This window comes from Mercenaria mercenaria, chromosome 1 (genome assembly GCF_021730395.1).
Source record: "Mercenaria mercenaria strain notata chromosome 1, MADL_Memer_1, whole genome shotgun sequence".
NCBI classification, from domain to species: domain Eukaryota; kingdom Metazoa; phylum Mollusca; class Bivalvia; order Venerida; family Veneridae; genus Mercenaria; species Mercenaria mercenaria.
The window spans coordinates 63,648,941-63,670,370 of record NC_069361.1 but is presented as its reverse complement, the minus strand read 5'-3'; the positions used below and the strand labels follow the sequence as shown (position 1 = coordinate 63,670,370).

Sequence of the window (21,430 nt, the reverse complement as noted above, 5' to 3'; positions counted from 1 at the left end):
AACTGAGACTCAATGTGTCACCACTAAGCTTGATCTCATGCAAGAAACACAAAGATCCACTTCACCTCTTGTGAACAACACTTTCCAATGTTTTGATCTACAGTTTTCTATTAGCAGCCAACTGTACATGTATCACTGTTTTGGATCAAATAAATTGTTTGAATCAACTTAGATTATTACCCTGTTAACAGATAAGAGCTCCACAGGACATAGTATGACAATGTGGAAAAGTCAACATAATAAATTAAAGTACTTACTTTTTCTTTAGCGTGTATAAATGTTTCTAGGACAAAGGATGTACTCAGCTGTGAGGATTTCAAGGCTACAAGCAGTGGATCTGTCTTTGGTAATGTTGTTGGGATATAGGAACAAGTCTGCATCATAAAACTGAAAGAAAAATACAGGCCATGAATTAAACACAAAATGAACATATTATTGTATTTAACAAAAGAATTGTATTGTGGGAAAAAACACCCAAAGTCAGTCTGAAATGAATATAACCTACTGAAAAAATATGAAAAATTGAATGATGACGAAATAAGATTATTATTTGCCCCATATTTAGGTTTAATGTTTTATCATAAAGTGTAATTTTTCTGTTAAGAAAGTTACTTATTTACAGCTGCTGGCTGATGTAAGGATCTAAAAAGAATGGATGGAACATTTATCTCCTCAGCATCCATTCTAGGGTCATACTACTGTAAGTAGCACCAATTTTAGTCACAAGGAACTAAACTAGTCTGAATATCAGAAGTAACAGATAATCAAACCAGGACCACTAGCACTGTTGTCAACCTACAAACCATCCTGTTATAGTACTGGTAATCTATCATAGGGGAAGACTGTACAGAGACACTAATCACCAAAGCCAATCAAGATATTCATAGATGAATAATACATTAACATACTTACTCAAAGTAAGTGTGTTCTATAATGTTTTTGTCTTGAAGGAATTGCATATTGTCCTGCCAGATCCACTGCAAAATACATAAAAGTTCTAATGAGGTAATATCTTACAAGCTAATATCTATCATATATGACAAGTCATTTTCTACCAAACGATAAGAAATGTCACATATATATTCATTTAAAGAAAATATTTTAAATTCTAACCTACATTTGTACTATATATTTCTGACATGTAATTGACTCTGCAACTTCTCTACAGAAAAAGAAATTCCAGGAAAATTAAGATATGTGATTCATAACAGTATACTGCATTAGGAATGTGAAAATTGGTGGACAAATACCTGTTCAAGTTCTTTTGAAAGTTCAAAATTGAATTTTTTGGCTGGTTCCCCTATTTTTTCTTCCTCTGGTACCTTCTCCTTCATACTTGGTAAACATTTCTCATAGAACAACATGTATGCACTGTTTGTCTATAAATAACAAAATACTTAGTATACAAAAGTATAATTATATGAATAATGCCAGAAATTAATATGAAAATATCTGATAGCTGATTCAACCTATACAATCAATATTTGTAAAGCAATGAGTGTACAAAAGGCCCTAATTGTTTTATCATAGAAATTTCACATTTGGTTTACACCATATGGAATAGATTTTCTTCAACAAGTAAAGGAATGTTTGAAGTTATCTGCTTTATATCTTTGGTATTCACCTTGTAAAATGAAGCGGAACAATTTAATTTAACACTTAGCCTGCTGGCGGCACATGATTTTGCCTTTGCGACCAGTGCAGACCAAGATCAGCCTGCACGGATCATGGTCTGCACTGTTCGCCATTCAGTCAGTATCTTTTTGGTAAGCACCCCTTTTAACAGCTAATGGTACTGTCCAAGTTAAAAGATGGACAAGTTCATTATAGAAATTTAGCAGTGTAAGGGTAAAGTAAAGCACTTCAGGCAAATCTTGGTGACTGTCTATCTAGAGATAGACTGGTACTAACTTGTTTCTTTTTTAAGATCTGGCAATTTTCCTGTATCAGCAGGTTTGGTATAATATATATCAATGCATGGAAACATGTTTGAAGTTTCCAAGGTACTACAAGCTATACACAATTCTGATAGGATCATTTTCCCCATAACATTAAAGAATGTAAGCAGAGGTTACACTGAAACTGAATCAGTGTAGTAACAACAAGCGTGTTAAAAATGGAAAAATAGAGATATTCTTTGTCATACCTTTTCAAATGAAAAATCCATAAACTTCTCAGTAACTGAATCATAGGTTTTACTCTGAAACATACAATATGAAAATATAGAATATCATCATACAATTATTATCTTTGTTAGTTAGCAAGCAGTAACTTTGGAAAAAGTTAATAAACAAAGGTAACAACAACTGGAAATGAAAGGATTACAATCGCTTTTTTTTCAGGTTTAAAGATTTTAAATTGACTTACAGTCATTTCTCCACCGAAACATTCTGTAGCTATCTGTGTAGGATCAAACTGTTTCACTTCAGCATCATTGAACAAAAACCTGCAATAATAAAACCATCTCATATTGTATGCCTGATCCCTCATTAATGCCACAATATTTCAAACTCTATATTAAAACATAATCACTGCTTAGCACTGACATCTAGGGATGCACTTTTACATTTTCTGACAACTGCCTAAAATCTCTCCAATTATTCAACAGATGAAAAAGACAAGAGCTGTCTCCATAGGATGACATATGCCCCCAATGGCACTTTGAATGAGTAGTTATGGCCGATGTTAAGAGTTTAGGACCTTTGACCTATAGAGCTGGGTCTTGCGCGCGACACGTCGTCTTACTGTGTCACGCATTCATGCGTAGTTATTTTAAAATCCATGCATGAATGACAAAGATATGGACCGGACACGCCCATCAATGCACTATCATGAAAAATGACCTTTAACGTCTAAGTGTGACCTTGACCTTTGAGCTACGGACCTGGTCTTGTGCACGACACGTCGTCTTACTGTGGTACACATTCATGCCAAGTTATTTGAAAATCCATCCATAGATGACAAAGATATGAACCGGACATGCCCATCAATGCACTATCCTTTAATGTCTAAGTGTGACCTTGACCTTTGAGCTACAGACCTGGGTCTTGCGCGCGACACGTCATCTTACTGTGGTACACATTCATGCCAAGTTATTTGAAAATCCATCCATGGTTGACAAAGATATGGACCGGACACGCCCATCAATGCACTATCCTTTAATGTCTAAGTGTGACCTTGACCTTTGAGCTACGGACGTGGGTCTTGCGCACGACACGTCGTCTTACTGTGGTACACATTCATGCCAAGTTATTTGAAAATCCATCCATCGATGACAAAGATATGGACCGGACACGCCCATCAATGCACTATCCTTTAATGTCTAAGTGTGACCTTGACCTTTGAGCTACAGACCTGGGTCTTGCGCGTGACATGTCGTCTTACTGTGGTACACATTCATGCCAAGTTATTTGAAAATCCATCCATCGATGACAAAGATATGGACCGGACACGAAAATTGCGGACAGACTGACAGACGGTTCAAAAACTATATGCCTCCCTTCGGGGGCATAAAAACAATGCCCTACATAGTACCAACCATTTGTCCTGTCCAGACTCTGACTTGTTCAACCTGTCACGTATAAAACTGTAGTAATGACCCCCGTCAGCTGTTCCGGTGTGTACCGTTACACCAATCAGTTCATAGTCATAATGTTCATCATCCGGTACACCTGTGTCTCTCTCTATAAACCCATTATCATCATCCTCATCTGAAAATTGAAAGAAATACTCCAGAAAATATCATAATAGTAACATATGATCACTACTTAATTCTGGAATCAGCTGTCACTGCACATCAGTCCAGTCTGAACTATCCACACTTGTCGATTTCTCCCCATAAACATGAGGTAGAGGATGAATGACTTCAGACACATATTGTCTTACATGTATGATGAATCAGCACAGACAACACACCCTCATCCAGGGATCAAACATGAGATCTCTTGATTCACAGTGCTCTACCTAATCAGTAAACTTGTCAATCTGAGATAATTATAAAACTCAATTATTTTATGAGAATTTTTCTTCTTCAATAAAAAAATTCTCATAATGTATGCCAGCTAGGAAATAACTCTAGATGCAAACTGCATTTTATGTATTACAGTTATGGGTCATATTCATTACCATAAGTCATTGCAGTCACAAACCTTGCTGTAGTTTATCCGAGGAGATAAGATTTTTCTCCATGTAGGGTGACATATCGAGCCTGAGAGGGAACGAGAAATGAGTGTTCACTTTCTCCTTCATCATAGTTAACATGTTGAATGTGTACCGCATCGTGTTAAAACATATTATCTTTGGTAACTTCTTGAAACATGCTCTAAAAATATACAAATACACTTCCTAGATTATCTACATAATCAAAGTACATGTAATATGAATTCCTAAAATGTACCAATACAGAGTTTATCCAAAATGTATACTTTCAAACTAATTGAAACCAAATCTGCAATTAATTTCCTTGGTTGCATTCTGTGCTTTAAGAAGATCTAATAGATTTAATAAACCTTTACAACAGCTGGCTTCAAGTGATATGGGCAGCCATAAACTCGCCCAGTTTATGGACCCTCTTTTGTTATTATCAATATTATTCTATAATAGAATTTGACTTGTCGGTGCTAGGTGGCATAAGAGGTGTTACACATTCATTATCACTCATGAAAAGACTCAACCAAATCAAGTCTGATATTGTTTTACTCATGTGCCTTTTAAGTTTCTAACGGATCTTCTTGAAAAACCAACATTTAGAGGAATCTAAAATTTTCTGCTTGATCTCAAGAAAGACAACACAAAGGTAATATATGATCCATTTCATAAAAGTTCATGATATTTTTTACGAAGTATTCAACAAATCAAGGTATTTTTCCTCTTCAGGTTAGGATCTCATCTAACAGCTACAGATATTGATACAAAATGCCAGTTATTGTATTACTGAAGTTTTCAAGCCACTTGTGCAAGACCTTTGGCAAACAAGTTGGGCGATTATCTGCAATCAATGTTTCAACTCACCTTTTCTCTGCTCGCACTTTCTTGCCACATTTAGAACATGTATACATATTGTCCCCTTCCAACATATCCTTGACAGTCACCTCATCTAGTGATTCCTTCAAATAATATGGTTGTTAGACAAATTAATACTGACAACAAAAACTAAGATTTTAAGTATTTATTGAAAGATGCCTAAGTATCAAGCAAATAAGCACAGAATCTGTCAAGAGAGCCCTTTTATAAATTGCATGACATGACACACATTAACATTCTATTGGCAGTTGTTTAAAATCATTTTCATCCATATTTCGGTTACATTTCAACACAGGTAATTTTACTACAGTTATGTGCCAAAGTTAATTTCAAAAAACAGTTTTCTCCCAAACTCATGTCTTTACATTGATGAGCTGCAGTTAGTCTTGAACAATTTCATCATTTTTTTCTTTGGTTTATCATTACTGTCAGTGTCCTTCAGCATCGCCAAAAATTTCAAAATTTGTTTCTTCTTTACGGATAAAGATGTACAACACTTGAACAGAAAATAACGTAAGTTTATAAAGATATAATCAATACATGTTAAGTCTATGGGAAAAATCATTTTGTGAACTTTTATTTGGTACACAACTATATGTTCTCCATCTCTGGTCCACAGCTAATTAGTTCTGTACAAGTCATGACAATATAAATGTTGTTAGATACAAGTCCTCAGTAAAATGCCGAGACAGGGATATTATTCAAAGCCAATCCAAAGAGCTCTCTGTTCTATATGAATGAAACATACATAGAGCATATAAAACTCATTGTTTCCACCAAATGGTAACTTTATGGGGATATGTAATCATGAACTTCAAATCTTACAACGAAACATAAGTCAAAATTATATTTACTGTTGGGGTTCAATTTCCGAGATTTATAAAACAAAGAAACCCATAAAATTAGTCATCTACCTATAATGGTTTCCAAGTAAATAAAATACCAAATGATGTGCTAGATGGTACTGAATTACCCTAACGATACATAATACAGTTGAAACTCAGTATCTCGAATTCCATGCGATCAAGCTTTTTACTTCAAGATAACTGTGCAAAATTTGACTTATGGTATTTTGCGTACGTTTTCAGGACAGAGCTTGATAATGTCTTTGGGTTAGCCATAAATTTGAGATAAGCGAGTTTGAGATATTGAGTTTTAACTGTATGTATCCTGTATCAGAATGTTTACTTACATATAGATTTTTCATATCAGTGACTTGACACCTGACAGTGTAGAATTCCTCCAATGTTCTACTCACATGTTGACAGTCCTGCAAAGATTACACACCACATGAAACAACACCGTTTCTAAGAAACGAAAAGTATTTTTGCATACACTAAAATGACTTCAACAATATCAAAAAACTTTCCTTGCCTTTACAACAGTATTAAGTATTTAACAAAGTTCTCCATAACATTACAAACTTTAAACTTGTTGCATAATTTGTAAGAATTTCTAGTCAAAATACAGATGACCTGAAGGAACCCAGTTTCAATATTTCTTTCTGAACATCAGGGAAGGATGTCATGAATATACCTATTTTTCATCTTTATAACTGTATGTACTCCCATTATTTGACTAAATAAAATAAAAGTATATAACTTAATATGCAAAACAACATGCAGTAATAAAAACTAGAGCCATCACTAGGTGATTAATACCCCAAGATATTGCTTTGATACAGAGCAGGTAAAAAGTTGTGATTGTAACCTTTGACCTCCGTGGCCTAATCTCGGACCTAATGACCTGGACCTTGTGCTCCGCATTTTAACTTGATGAATAGAACAACTGATGCTAGTTTCATCAAAATTCTTCCTGCAGTTCAGAAGATACAGAGCAGACACTGATAAAGCTATGTGAAATTTGATCTCCAAATGAGGCACTGAACCTAAAAAACTGTGTCTTGCTTATATCTTGTCACATTATGGTGTAAATAAAAGGATAGAAATTTGAAGAATGGTATGTCTCCGGAAAGAAATTACCAGTGGACTGACTGATTGATATATGTGACTTTGACATAAACATCATATACTTTGGGAGTATAATAAAAAAATCACTTCATACTTACCAAGGATACAACATTATTTGTAATCACTCCACCAAATAATGTCTTGATCAACTTTTTCTGTAAGAAAAATGCACAAAAAAATCCTTATTTCCATTTCATGTTTTGTATACTCACAATACAATACTCATAATACAAAGTGCAAAATAAATAAGAAATGCTTTTTATGACTGTTTTAAATGAACCTTTCATGCTCAGGTTAGCTAAAAAGGGGAACGGTGATATAGTAGTTAAGGTGCAGGCCACTCAACCTGGTCATGGATATCAGCCCTACTGAACTCATACTTGCATCTCCTTATATGACACCTGTACTGGTTTTTTCAGGAAGCATAATCAAATAAACTTTAAAAGCTTTCATGTGAATCATTTTCTCATTTGAGTTTTTTTGCCATGTCCATTTATATCAAGATTTTTGTTACCATGTCAGGTGACATTTCCTCAAGTTTAGTGATCAAGTCTGTAAAGAATTCTGTCATATCTTTCTGTTCTCCTGTATTGAGAGGCTGTTTATCCATTGTGTAAGCCTTACAGAATCCACGTGGGTTGTACGCTTTTCTCTCACTCTCCTGTAACCAATATTTTTCCAATGAAATTAGATATTTGAAAAATCAACAATGAATTTTGTTAAACAGGATAGTAAAGAGCTGATCTACAGTAACAATTCTAACGACTTTTACAAAATGTTGAGAAAGCAGCTTTCATTTAGCTTGTTTTAAGTACCTTTGGGAAAACTACTGGCAATATATGCATTCTTTGCAAAATAGAACAGCCACTATTGGAAAATAAATGTGAAGATGATGGGCATCTTCCAATGTTCTGCCCTGAGAATTTCAAGGTCCAGAGTACGGGCAGATAATTATTAATGTATGAAGTACAATACAAGAAGCTGTATGTACCCACCTGTAAGTAAGCAAACATTTTCTGCAGCTCCATCAATGTGTTTTCATGCTTGGTCTGGATTGAACACTGAAAAAATACAAGATATTAATGAAACTTTAATATCCTTCAATTTCTTATAGTCTTCACAAGTTTAACAGAATTTAATTATGCATGTCAGTATATTTACATATATTTAACTTGTAAATGGAAGTTTTCACCAGATAGTAGAAAATATTCCCCATTTCTGTCACTGAGAAAAGAGATACACATTTTGTCTGTGACTGAATTCTAATTGAGGTTATGGCAGACTCCTATCGCTGAACATGAAGCTAAACAGGGTCTACATTCATACATGATACTGTGTAATACTGTCATTGCAGATTAATGACAAAACTCAACTGATCAATACCAGATTAATACATGTACTACATTTCTGTAGCATTTTGATAACGTTACACTGTTCTACTGACTAAACTAGAGTTCTTAACTTTGCCTGCCTTGTAGTTTTCGATAAATGTTGAATATATGTATATACATGTAACCAGAAAAAATTACAATGTAATAATATACTAACCTTGGCCTGTAATACAGACTGCCTGGCTTGTGGTATCATGTATAAATGCTGCATACATGTTGCCATATAGCAGGTAGCACCGAGATTGGTCAGTCCAACATATCCACACTTAGATCTCCCATCTTCATGTGGCCAGTAGTCCCATGGGTATGGTGCATGTGTATCTGTAAAATTTTTTCATTTAAATACTTTGCCAAGAATGATAAACAAGAGCTGTCTCCATAGGATGACACATGCCCCCGATGGCACTTTGAATGAATAGTTATGGCCGATGTTAGAATTTAGAACCTTTGACCTACGGACCTGGGTCTTGCGCGCGACACGTCGTCTTACTGTGGTACACATTCATGTCCAATAATTTTAAAATCCATGCATGAATGACAAAGATATGGACCGGACACGCCCATCAATGCACTATCATGAAATATGACCTTTAATGTCTAAGTGTGACCTTGACCTTTGAGCTACGGACCTGGGTCTTGCGTGAGACACGTCGTCTTACTGTGGTACACATTCATGCCAAGTTATTTAAAAATCCATCCATGGATGACAAAGATCTGGACCGGACACGAATGCACATCATGAAAAATGACCTTAATCGTCTAAGTGTGACCTTGACCTTTGAGCTACGGACCTGGGTCTTGCGCGCGACACGTCGTCTTACTGTGGTACACATTCATGCCAAGTTATTTGAAAATCCATCCATCGATGACAAAGATATGGACCGGTCACGAAAATTGCAGACAGACCGACAGACTGACAGATGGACAGATGGTTCAAAAACTATATGCCTCCCTTCGGGGGCATAAAAATGAAGTAGAAGTATAGGATACACTCTTATTTTGTCTATTCATATTTTGTTTAGATATCTTTGTATTGTTAGACAATACAAATTCACTCTAAGACAACATATTATTCTGTCTGAACAATTTATCTTCGTAGAAATCTGCAAGCATTTACCAGATAGGAAAGTTTATAAAGTATATACTTGTACTAGTACAATGTATGGAAACAACAAAGTAAATTGATATTTAACCAGGCAATCTGACAATAACTAACCTTTGGTATGTTGTTGTAACATCTTAGCATGCAGTATTTTATAGTTGTCAATATTTCCCTTCACCAGTTCCACCAGCAGATCGTAGGCTCCAGATCTTGACGCCTGACTCTTACATTTCGGGAAGTAACGTTTTGTTGGTGAAGGCAGTGCGAAAAGACTCTGAAATACTTCTCCCAGAAATTCCTGAAACAAATTTACGTACATATAAAAAATGAATTGAAAATCTTATTCAAGAACCTAATGTTGATAAATATTTTCGGAAAAAAGCAGTCCTGCAAAAACAGTAATGTATGATAGTTTCTTAATGAAACACAGTTTCGTTGCCTGTACTCTTCTATGATGAAATATTTATTGATATTCTCTGAAACTGATATTAATTAAATAGACTGTAACAAAATCAAACACCTGTCATGGAAAATAACATACAAAATCTGCATTCATCAGAGTATTTATATGGAAGATTATGTTTTAATACTGTTGTGGCAATACTGAACCTACCCTGCATTCATCAGTATTTTTATATGGTGGATTATGTTTGAATACTGCTGTGGCAATATTGAACAGTCCAATAAGACCATCATCTTCCTCATACCCATGGCGAGTCTCTAAAAACTCTCTGTTCAAAAGGTGTTGACTCAATTCCCTTGCTAAGGTGTTCAAATTTACTGGGCTATCCTAGATAAAGACAGAAAACAAGAGCTTAATTTTCTACCAGTTGTTTCAACAATTCTACTTTTCATCACTTTATTAGAGTTTGCTTTTTAGGATAGGTTTTAAGTTGCATGGTCACAATTTAAATAGGTTATTTTCCAGTTGAAGATGCTAAGTAACCCTCTGGGTATTATTTCAGGCAACGGACAACACCTGGGTAGGACCATCAACTTTTCATAAGCCAGCTGGATGGCTTTCCCTGGCAAAGAATTTAACATCTCTCATGGGATTTCGAAACCAACATGGATGCCGGGCAAAAGGACTGAAGTCAGTGAACCATTCAGCTGCAAATTAATAAATCATATAACTTTATCATTTTACTGTCAGCTGATTCCAATCTATTCACTAAGATTTAAAGCAGTACAGTTCGAAACAAGAGCTGTCTGATGACAGCGTGCTCGACTATTCGATGAATTGATTGAAGAATGGGGTCAAAATAGTTCCACGGATATTCAGACAAAAGAAAGAAATAGATTAGACAAACAATGTTCCTGTATTACTTTGATTTCGGTAAGTCTTGCACTAAATGGCAATATACCAATTTCAAAGTTCAAAAAGGGCCATAATTCAGTCAAAATAGTTACTTACTCTTGCCTACAGATGTAAATCATAATGATAAGCAAGTGTTCAAAGTTTAAAAGCCATATGTCAAATAGTTTTGACTAAACATGGACTTGTATGAAAACAGAACCAATTTCACAGTCCAACAAGGGTGCAGAATGTCACAATATACGCCCGTCACAGCAAATTTGTTTACACTAGCACCTGTATTTGCAAATGGAATTTTAATTTTCTAGTTGTTTACAATGTTGTTTTTTTTAGAAATTATTGTAATTCTTTTATTTTTCTAAGTCCACAAAAAACATCCTTACCAGGTAGAGATACCTTAAGATACACCCAAAATTTGAAAGTAATATCAATGTTGTACCACAGAAAAGTGGTCATGGTTTTTCCCTACGGTCAATTATAAAAAAGTTACAATGTAAGTTATTTATAGTAACAACTAAGGGAAGTTAATCTTTAAAGAGAAAAAAAAAAAAAAAAAAAAAAAAAAAAAAAAAAAAAAAAAAAAAAAATTTACAAGTCCACATAAAAATCCTTACCAGGTAGAGATAGCTCAAAATACACCTCAGAATTGGATGTAACATGCATGTTGTACTACAGAAAAGTGGTCTCGATTTTTCCCTACGACTTGTAATGAAAAAGTTACAATATAAGCTATTTATAGTAACAGCAAAGGGAAGTAATTCAAAAGAAGGGACCAGTGCATGACACTCCGTCTCATGATGGTGTACAATTGTGCCAAGTTACATCAAAATCCCTCCATGCATGAAGAAGAAATGCTCCAGACAAAGTCATTCTTGTATCTGACCTTTGACCTTTAAGTGTGACCTTGACCTTAGACCGAGGGACCTGGTTCTTGCGCATGACACTCCGTCTCATGCTTGTGAACATTTGTGCCAAGTTGTATCAAAATCCCTCAATGCATGAAGAAGAAATGCTCCGGACAAAGTTTTCATTCTTGTATCCTTTGACCTCTAAGTGTGACCTTGACCTTACCCCTAGGGACCTGGTTCTTGCGCATGACACTCCGTCTCATGCTTGTGAACAATTTTGCCAAGCTACATCAAAGTCCTTTCATGCATGAAGAAGATATGCTCCGGACAAAGTTTTCATTCTTGTATCCTTTGACCTCTAAGTGTGACCTTGACCTTAGACCTAGGAACCTGGTTCTTGCGCATGACACTCCCTCTCATTATGGTGAACAACTGTGCCAAGCTACATCAAAATCATTCCATGCATGAAGAAGATATGCTCCGGACAAAGTCATTCTTGAATTTTTCATTCTTGTATCCTTTGACCTCTAAGTGTGACCTTGACCTTAGACCTAGGGACCTGGTTTTTGCGCATGCCACTCCGTCTCATGATGATGAACAATTGTGCCAACTTTCATCAAAATCCCTCCATACATGAAGAAGATATGCTCCGGACAAAGTCATTCTTGAATTTGACCTTTGACCTCTAAGTGTGACCTTGACCTTAGACCTAGGGACCTGGTTCTTGCGCATGACACTCCGTCTCATGATGGTGAACAACTGTGCCAAGTTTCATCAAAATCCCTCCCTGCATGTAGAAGATATGCTCCGGACAAGGTCTGTGGACGCCGCCCGCCCGCCCGCCCAACCGCCCATCCGCCCGCCAGGGGCGTTCCCATAATACGTCCCGTTTTTCAAACGGGCGTATAAAAAGGGCCATAATTCAGCCAAAATAGATGACAGTGTTAAAATGTTCTCTTTCCTACAGATAGAGACTTTTATACTAAACAAGTGATAAAAGTCTCAAAGCCATATGTCAAACACTTTACAAAAAATATGAACTGGTATGAAAAACTTAACCAAGATTTCTAAGTCAAAAGGGGCCATAATTCAGCCAAAATCCTTGATGGAGTTATGTACTCTTGCCTATAACTGGACATGGTGATGGTAAACAGGTGTTGAAGGTTTCAAAGCTTTATCTCAAAAGACTTTGTCAAAATATGAACTGGTACGAAATATTAACCCAGATTTCTAAGTCAAAAAAGGCCATAATTCAGCCAAAATCCTTGATGGAGTTATGTGCTCTTGCCTATAACTGGACATGGTGATGGTAAACAAGTGTTGAAAGTTTCAAAGCTTTATCTCAAAAGACTTTGTCTAAATATGAACTGGTACGAAAAACTTAACCAAGATTTCTAAGTCGAAAGGGGCCATAATTCAGCCAAAATCCCTGATGGAGTTATGTACTCTTGCCTATAACTGGCCATGGTGATGGTAAACAAGTGTTGTAAGTTTCAAAGCTTTATCTTAAAAGATTTTGTCAAAATATGAACTGGTACGAAAAACTTAACCATGATTTCTAAGTCAAAAAGGGCCATAATTCAGCCAAAATCCTTGATGGAGTTATGTGCTCTTGCCTATAACTAGCCATGATGATGGTAAACAAGTACTAAAAGTTTGAAAGCTTTAATCAAAAGACTTTGTCAAAATGTGGACTGGTACGAAAAACTTAACCAAGGTGTGATGCCGATGCCGTGGTGAGTAGGATAGCTCTACTTATTCTTCGAATAGTCGAGCTAAAAAGTGTATCAAACAAGAGCTGTCTCCATAGGATGACATATGCCCCCAATGGCACTTTGAATGAGTAGTTATGGCCGATGTTAGAGTTTAGGACCTTTGACCTACGGAGCTGGGTCTTGCGCGCGACACGTCGTCTTACTGTGTCACACATTCATGCGTAGTTATTTTAAAATCCATGCATGAATGACAAAGATATGGACCGGACACGCCCATCAATGCACTATCATGAAAAATGACCTTTAACGTCTAAGTGTGACCTTGACCTTTGAGCTACGGACCTGGGTCTTGCGCACGACACGTCGTCTTACTGTGGTACACATTCATGCCAAGTTATTTGAAAATCCATCCATGGATGACAAAGATATGAACCGGACATGCCCATCAATGCACTATCCTTTAATGTCTAAGTGTGACCTTGACCTTTGAGCTACGGACCTGGGTCTTGCGCGCGACACGTCGTCTTACTGTGGTACACATTCATGCCAAGTTATTTGAAAATCCATCCATGGTTGACAAAGATATGGACTGGACACGCCCATCAATGCACTATCCTTTAATGTCTAAGTGTGACCTTGACCTTTGAGCTACGGACCTGGGTCTTGCGCAAGACACGTCGTCTTACTGTGGTACACATTCATGCCAAGTTATTTGAAAATCCATCCATCGATGACAAAGATATGGACCGGACACGCCCATCAATGCACTATCCTTTAATGTCTAAGTGTGACCTAGACCTTTGAGATACGGACCTGGGTCTTGCGCGCGACACGTCGTCTTACTGTGGTACACATTCATGCCAAGTTATTTGAAAATCCATCCATCGATGACAAAGATATGGACCGGAAACGAAAATTGCGGACAGACCAACAGACGGTTCAAAAACTATATGCCTCCCTTCGGGGGCATAAAAATATCGGAAATTAAATACAACAAGTTAACTAAACATTTTAATGTGAAATAAAATGACTTACCGACTCAACGTTAGCATCAGCCTTGGAGATACTCTCTACAAACCTACACACCAGCCAGAAATAATCTCTACATCCAGGACCATATGGTTCTTTCTCTTTAGGGGAACCTTCATCCTGTTAAAATATACGAAAAATGCATTTGTCTGAAATTTAGATAGAAATCATTATCAAGTTATTTGTTCTATTGTATTTTTAATATTTGTATTTTTTAATAAAAAATTTGATATTTTAGAATTTAGAAGTGTATTGTAAATATATATTTAAACTCGTATCTTTTCCAACTGTATACATGTAATTTACTACTACATTGTGCATTAAATCAAATGTAGCTTCAATCACTAGAGTTTTTTTTTTAAGTAACAGCTTCTAAGTTTCTTAATGATCTTTATAAACATCTGACAATCATCTGTTTTTTTAATATATTGCATTTCGATGAACTCAGAATCCATAATTTTTCAGACAGTACTGAAAGTGAAATATTCAGATATTTCCACACTGTTGTTGAATATTGCTGAAACTGTCTTACATCCAATCTTTTCTGTGGTTTTATCTTCAATGCATCTGGCAGGAAACTAAGAAGACTGGCTAAAATTGGCAACAAGAATGGATAACCAGTCTTTCCCTCAGCAGTTCTACCAAAACACAGTCTGTAAAGGCCCGCACATGCTTCACGACGGACGTGTGGCTGGAAGAATTTAAACAAGCTTTAAGTGAGATGAAGAAAACTGACATGCTCTATAAGCAAAGATGTCAATGGTAACAGCATATACTTTGCACAGTTTAATCTATATCTAAAATAAAGTTCTCTATCTTTCACATATAAGCTCAACAAACATTGTTCCAACAGTTATTCTCAGAAATATGAATTATTGACAAATGCAGTGTTCCTTTAGCATTTTCTCATATACATGTACTGGTACAATGAGCTTCTGAGGAGCTAAAATTCAGATTATTTCATTTTTGACACAATTCAGTAATACATGTTAAAAAGAGCTGTCACTATTAGTGACAAATGCCCTTGTAGCAACCCTTAGAATTAGATGAACATTTGTGTTAGGGTTAGGGTGAGGTTTGGGTTACGGTTTAGGCATGACCTTGACCTGAGAGACTAGGTCATAAGCGCGACACATCTTCTCAATATGGTTAACATTTATGTCAAATTATTTTCAAATCCCCCCATCTATGTTGAAGTTACAGTTCGGACAAGAATTTACATGAATGCACACACACACTGACAGTGCGAATTTAATATGCTCACCTTCAGGGGCATAAAAATGTACTTTTATAATCAAATTTAATGTGGGGACATGTAAATTTACATGTAGCAAATTTACATGTAGCAAGCACTCATTAAAGTTTTCTGACAATTTCTGGTAGACACTTAATCCTACAAATAGGAATTTTTTCAGCATAAATGCATACAGGTACATGTCTTAAAATCGCAAACATTCTGTTCCCAAACTATCAATCACAGTAAATACACATGTAAGAGTTTAAAATTTCACCTCTGGTGCCTCCAAGGTTAGCCGCTTTAACCAGCTGTCAAAGTTAGGGGATGAACACAAGCAGTCTTTCACTTTCTCCGACGAGAATGCCCAGGATACAAGGAAGGACAGCGAGTAGTGCACAACTGAAAATACATTACAGTATCATTATATCTATATCAATGGTACATTGTAGTATCAATGATACATTACAATATCATTATTTCTTTATCAGCATAACTTCAAATATCAAAGGAAATATTCAGCATTAAGATATTTTAATTCAGAAAGGACAATAGAAACTAATTGGTCATTTTTGCATTTAAGTAATATCACTATTATTCTTTATAGCAGGAAACATTAATTTACAGAAACACCTTGCACCTACACTGTGCATATAAGATTTTAGAAAACAAAAAGCTATATATATACCTTCTGTTCTACCCCACGTCCCTGCATGTATCTGGTTTGAGTCGCTGAAAAAAAAGACATTTAGATGTAACTAAAGTAAGAGTCCATTCCATTCATATCAAACTGTGTCTGTTTGTATATCTGGCAATAGCAATGTTCAATCATTGAATGTAACATGATTTTATTTACAGAAAACACAACTGATAATATAGTGCGTAACTTACACAGGCATGGCAGCATCATAGAGAATTCTCATCAAGATCTGGAGAACATCACCAACATTCAACATTGATATAATACTCTGAAAAATTGAAAGACAAGAAAAAATATTTTCATCATGGAGGCAAAACCTTAGCATATTTTAAAACCATTTTGACATTTTTCAACTAAAGCCTGAACTTAATATTTAATTTTACATCGGCATAAACTCTTAAATCTAAAGGGGGCCTCAATGGCTAAGTGATCTAACCTGATCTAGTCTGGGAATGATAATTTTATCCTGTTGTTTTTGTTTCTTGAGTTTCTTGCGAGGACTCTCGTATGTTTCAAACACATCATCATGTCCAGCCTCAATGTCCGAAGCATCTATAGAAAACTGGGTGATCAGACGTAGAAGAAATGCAAGACACTCTTGGTCCCACTATAAAAACAAATTTCAAGTTAGCAACAGCAGCAGAAGCAGAGAAAGGTCTGAACATAGTACTTTTAATCTAAAATGTACACAGTTCAGTTTTAACTGATAGTGTAAACATGATGCATCTATTTCATAAATTATCCATGTAGTATTACAGCGTAATTTTCTCAGCTTGAATTCTTGAATAATTGTTGATAAAACATTTGTGTTTAAAAACAGAAGACTACAATTACACTAATGACTTAATCCTGGCGTTTGCTCCCTTTTTTTTTAAATTCAAGGACTACTCTCTGGAACCCTGATGAAAGTTCTTGACAAATGGCAAACACGGAAAACTGACTATTGAGTTTATCTGCTAGTCACAAATATTTGCAAAATCTATATCCCTCTTCATAAACTTCAAGTATGCAAAATTAACTCAATTCTCTGTATTTTTTCTGAAGTATCATTTCATTCCTAAATGGAGTAAACAACTGGAAGTTAAGAGACCAGTTACCTGACTCCAAGCTTCATCCTCTTTCATCTGTAGACTGCCAGACATAAATATACTGAACATATGACTCAACCCTTTCTTCTCTATAAACTGCAGAATGAACAAAATACATTTCATACAATGTAATACAACTATAAAACAATTTTATACATTCATCTACACTAGCATACAGGCCTCCTAGCAGGCCTGAACAAAAATAAAGGTTTTTATAAAGGCTCCAATCTATGGAAATAAAGGCCTTTTAGTTTAAATTATTAAAAAAATAAAGAGTAAATAAAGGCTATTTTTGTCGGAATTCTCGTTGAAAACACATAATATATATAGGTATTTACTACATGTATGTGGTCTGGTGAACACAACAGCATTCTGAAAAACTCAAGATAAAAGATACACAAGCAGTATCCTAATAACAACACTTAAAAGGGGGGAAGAAATACAGTAGTATAACCATTAGTTGCTTTAAACTGGCATGGCAAGCAGTCTGAACAAAAAAATATAGGTTTTGAGTGAAAATTACAGGCTATTTGGCCATTTTAAAGGTTTTTTCAGAAGATTTAAAGGTTTTAAAGGTTTGCTCTGAAATTAAAGGTTTTTAAAGGTTTTAAAGGTTTCACTAGGAGGCCTGAGCTGCATATATTTCATTAACAGTTTGGTTTGTTTGGGGTTTAATGCCTTTTTTCAACAGTATTTCAGTTAAGCAACAACAGGCAGTTAACCTAACCAGTGTTCCTGTATTCTGTTCCAGTACAAACCTGTTCTACACAAGTAACTGCAAACTGACCCACATGAACCAAAGGTGGAGGATAAATGATTTCAGACACAATCTCTTTTTATCAAATCATCAAGGAAAACATACGCTTCATGCAGACTTTTTATATTTGTAAACAAATATTCAGAGATGAAAATTAATGCTCAAATGTTTTTCATTTCCTTTTGCAGACTGTTACTTTTGAAAGCATTATGCATTTTAACATCCTATCACCTATGAGGCCTTGCAAGAAACTCTTTTGAAGAAAACAACTTCAAATTAACTCCTAACTGACTTTGAAATGATATAAAACTTGATACATCATGAACTTTACTTAGGCAACCTTTACAACAGAAACACACACCTTTTTACTCCAGAGTTCCTCCGGAGCCTGCTCCTCATCTACTGACATCTCAGACTCCGTGCTCATCCGTAAAGAATCTCCACCCCCTCGGTGGGCCTAAAAAACATTGGTGAAAGTTGGAAAAAATTGAATAAGATATCTTATGCAAATAGTCAAAAAAAATTTTTTGAATGTGTAGTGCATATTATACAACATATAGTTAACATTGTCTCTCTATTCTGTAAAGGAGGCAAAAAAATTTTATTAAAAAAAAAACAAAACGTGATGAATAACTAGCAGCAGAAATAACTATATGTAGTTTGTATAACTTCTTTCCATCAATACTACTGTGCATTCTGTTAGCTAGACAGAAGGTATCATTTCTTATGTTGTACTTACTGTAGATTTTCTCCTATGTTTAGGACCCCTTGAAAGCCCCTCTACAATCTGAAGAGAGTACATCAATCTGTGTGGACCCTGGGGGTCAAGCAACTTCTGCCAGTTGGGAGTCATACTGGGGGTCTGCAATGAACATATATATACAATTTTTTTACAGTAAAACATTGTGAATTTAAAACATTATATATAATAGTTTCATTATTGCATTTCCCTTTAAAATGACAAAAAAACCTAACTCAGTTTTAACTATTTCATTACTTGAACTAGAGTAAATACCTTATCCTGAGTAATGCTCCTAAATCCTTGCAGGACGTCCGAGTTTGTGGGCAGCAGCATCAGTAGTTCCCACACCTTCCTTGATAATACAGTCGCTTTTGTAGTTTGGTTTAACTTTTCTTGACTCTCCTTAAAAAGTAAAAGTGTTCTATGCTACTGAGTAAAATCTTACTTTTTATAAAAGCAAAGACAAGAGCTTAAAAGAGGATTTTCAACGTCTTTTTCAGCAAGTATGCAATAGAATCGTAGAAAACCTCCTTATCATTTGCAGCAATGCTTCATATATGTCTAAACACAAACAAGACGGTAAAGGGGGTGACCAAAAACTGGGTAACTTCTTTATTATAGCCATCATTTTTTAATATGATCTAATCCTATACTTTGTTTCATTGCTGTATTTCATTGTTTATCTTCCATGTACTACTCCTATTCTGATATGAATGCATCCTTTTTTTGCAATATCCAAAAGATACTTGTAACTATTTACAACAGAAAAACCACTTATGATCTGATACAACAGATTTTTTTATTAAACTGGAACACAATTTGGCTCAAACAGAATCATGTCTACTGAATGAATGCAAACCTACCATATTGAGTGTAGCTAGATCAAGCCTGCTCAGTCTCTCTAACATTGTCAGAAGCTGACCAAAAAATGGTTCCTGGTTCAGAAGCATCATGGGTAATTTATCTCTGGGAGGAATTGGTAGGCTAGCAGAGGGAATGGAACCATCCATCTTCCTAGGCTGGCGCCCAGCTCCAACAGAAACAAACACAATCTAAAACAAACATATGTCCTATGTAAAACAATGATTCTTAACTTAGGTCTTTTTCTTTATAAAAAGAAAGATTATTCTTTGATAAAATCACTATTTTGTTAAAATTTACTCCTCCTTCTCATAAATTGCTCTATAAAATATATCAAACAATAAAACTTTTATACTAACAATGGGATAAAGTTGTTTAAGGATCAATTCAAAATTTGTTAATTAGTTTGTGCCATTTACCATTCCTCTACTGAAACAAGATGGCCGGATCTAAAAAATGTTTAATTTGTGGATAGAGGAGTCCATTGTACTGGACTAACATATTTAGGATTTAAAAATGATATATTACCTGACCGTCTTTGAAAGACATCTCACTGAGAGTTTTCTCGTCTATCTCACATGTCAGTTCCTGACCCTGGGTGATCATTCGTATTGGCCCATCCCCTAACATAGCACCAAGTATAGGAGTTAACAGACTACTTCCTGCAATACATAATTTAGAAATATATTGCATAAATGCTGAAGCATGCTTTATATGACTTAGTGTCAAATGTAGTCAGTACTTCTAATTCTTTCTTACTAATTTACATTTCATGTGTATCAAAACAGAAGAGATTGGCTGTTTCAAAAGAGAAAACATTAGAAAAGAGTTAAAGTTATTAAGCAGAAACAGTTTTTTAGGTTCAGGCCTGTGTGACCTTGACCTTTGGGCAAACTGACCCAAAAAACAATAGGGGTCATTTCCTTCATAAGGTGAATTATGCTGGCAAGTTAAAATGTTTGAAGGTTCTGGGTCAAGTGGTTTTTAAGTTACTTGGCAGAAATTGTTTTCAAGGTTCAGGTTGTTGTGGCATTCATCTTTGACCTGCTGACCCCTAACACAATAGAGATCATCTACTTCATAAGCCCAATCATGCTACCAGGTTTGAAGGTTCTGGGGCAAGTGGTCTGAAGTTACAGGATGGAAACCATTTTCATGGTTCCAACCCATGTGACCTTGACCTTTGACTACTGATCCCAAAAGCAATAGGCATTATCTACTTCACAAGCCCAATCATGCCACCAAATTTGAAGGTTCTAAATCAAGTGGTTCTCAAATTATTGGGTAGAGACCGTTTTCATCCCCTGTGACCTTGACCTTTGATCTATTAATCACAAAAAAACATAGGGGTCATCTCCTTGATAAGCCCCAACAAGCTTTAAGGTTTAAGGTCCTGGGTCAAGTGGTTCCCCAGTTATTGAGCAGAACTGCTTTGTTTTCAAGGTTCAAGACTGTGACCTTAACATTTAACCTACTGACCCCAAAAACTGTAGGGGTCATTTACTAGATGACCTTGTACAAGTGGTTCTCCAGTTATTGGGCAGAAACCATTTTCAAAGTTCTGGCCCTAGTGACCTTGACTTTTGCCCTACTGACCCCAAAACCTAAAGAGATCATCTACTTGATAAGACTAATAAAGCTATCAAGTTTGAAGGT

The 21,430-nt window shown here is 35.6% G+C and overlaps 1 protein-coding gene across 2 annotated transcripts in view; it reads right to left on the bottom strand.

Annotated features, from left to right (window-relative positions):
• The window catches only part of LOC123536006 (ubiquitin carboxyl-terminal hydrolase 34-like), an 84,998-nt gene that overhangs the window by 28,682 nt on the left and 34,886 nt on the right, over nucleotides 1-21,430 (bottom strand). For both annotated transcript variants that reach the window (XM_053549350.1, XM_053549345.1), the window contains exons 29-55: nucleotides 20,303-20,436; nucleotides 19,777-19,965; nucleotides 19,187-19,315; nucleotides 18,911-19,033; nucleotides 18,533-18,628; nucleotides 17,424-17,510; nucleotides 16,763-16,933; nucleotides 16,518-16,594; nucleotides 16,315-16,358; nucleotides 15,904-16,028; nucleotides 14,925-15,083; nucleotides 14,399-14,512; nucleotides 10,099-10,275; nucleotides 9,600-9,783; nucleotides 8,541-8,704; nucleotides 7,988-8,053; nucleotides 7,507-7,653; nucleotides 7,091-7,147; nucleotides 6,215-6,292; nucleotides 5,011-5,105; nucleotides 4,149-4,321; nucleotides 3,539-3,710; nucleotides 2,368-2,446; nucleotides 2,147-2,200; nucleotides 1,251-1,379; nucleotides 913-977; nucleotides 258-387 (exon numbers count right to left, since the gene is read on the bottom strand). In XM_053549350.1, the coding sequence (XP_053405325.1) occupies nucleotides 258-387; nucleotides 913-977; nucleotides 1,251-1,379; nucleotides 2,147-2,200; nucleotides 2,368-2,446; nucleotides 3,539-3,710; nucleotides 4,149-4,321; nucleotides 5,011-5,105; nucleotides 6,215-6,292; nucleotides 7,091-7,147; nucleotides 7,507-7,653; nucleotides 7,988-8,053; nucleotides 8,541-8,704; nucleotides 9,600-9,783; nucleotides 10,099-10,275; nucleotides 14,399-14,512; nucleotides 14,925-15,083; nucleotides 15,904-16,028; nucleotides 16,315-16,358; nucleotides 16,518-16,594; nucleotides 16,763-16,933; nucleotides 17,424-17,510; nucleotides 18,533-18,628; nucleotides 18,911-19,033; nucleotides 19,187-19,315; nucleotides 19,777-19,965; nucleotides 20,303-20,436 (3,218 nt within the window). The remainder of the gene's footprint in view (nucleotides 1-257; nucleotides 388-912; nucleotides 978-1,250; nucleotides 1,380-2,146; nucleotides 2,201-2,367; nucleotides 2,447-3,538; nucleotides 3,711-4,148; nucleotides 4,322-5,010; nucleotides 5,106-6,214; nucleotides 6,293-7,090; nucleotides 7,148-7,506; nucleotides 7,654-7,987; nucleotides 8,054-8,540; nucleotides 8,705-9,599; nucleotides 9,784-10,098; nucleotides 10,276-14,398; nucleotides 14,513-14,924; nucleotides 15,084-15,903; nucleotides 16,029-16,314; nucleotides 16,359-16,517; nucleotides 16,595-16,762; nucleotides 16,934-17,423; nucleotides 17,511-18,532; nucleotides 18,629-18,910; nucleotides 19,034-19,186; nucleotides 19,316-19,776; nucleotides 19,966-20,302; nucleotides 20,437-21,430) is intronic.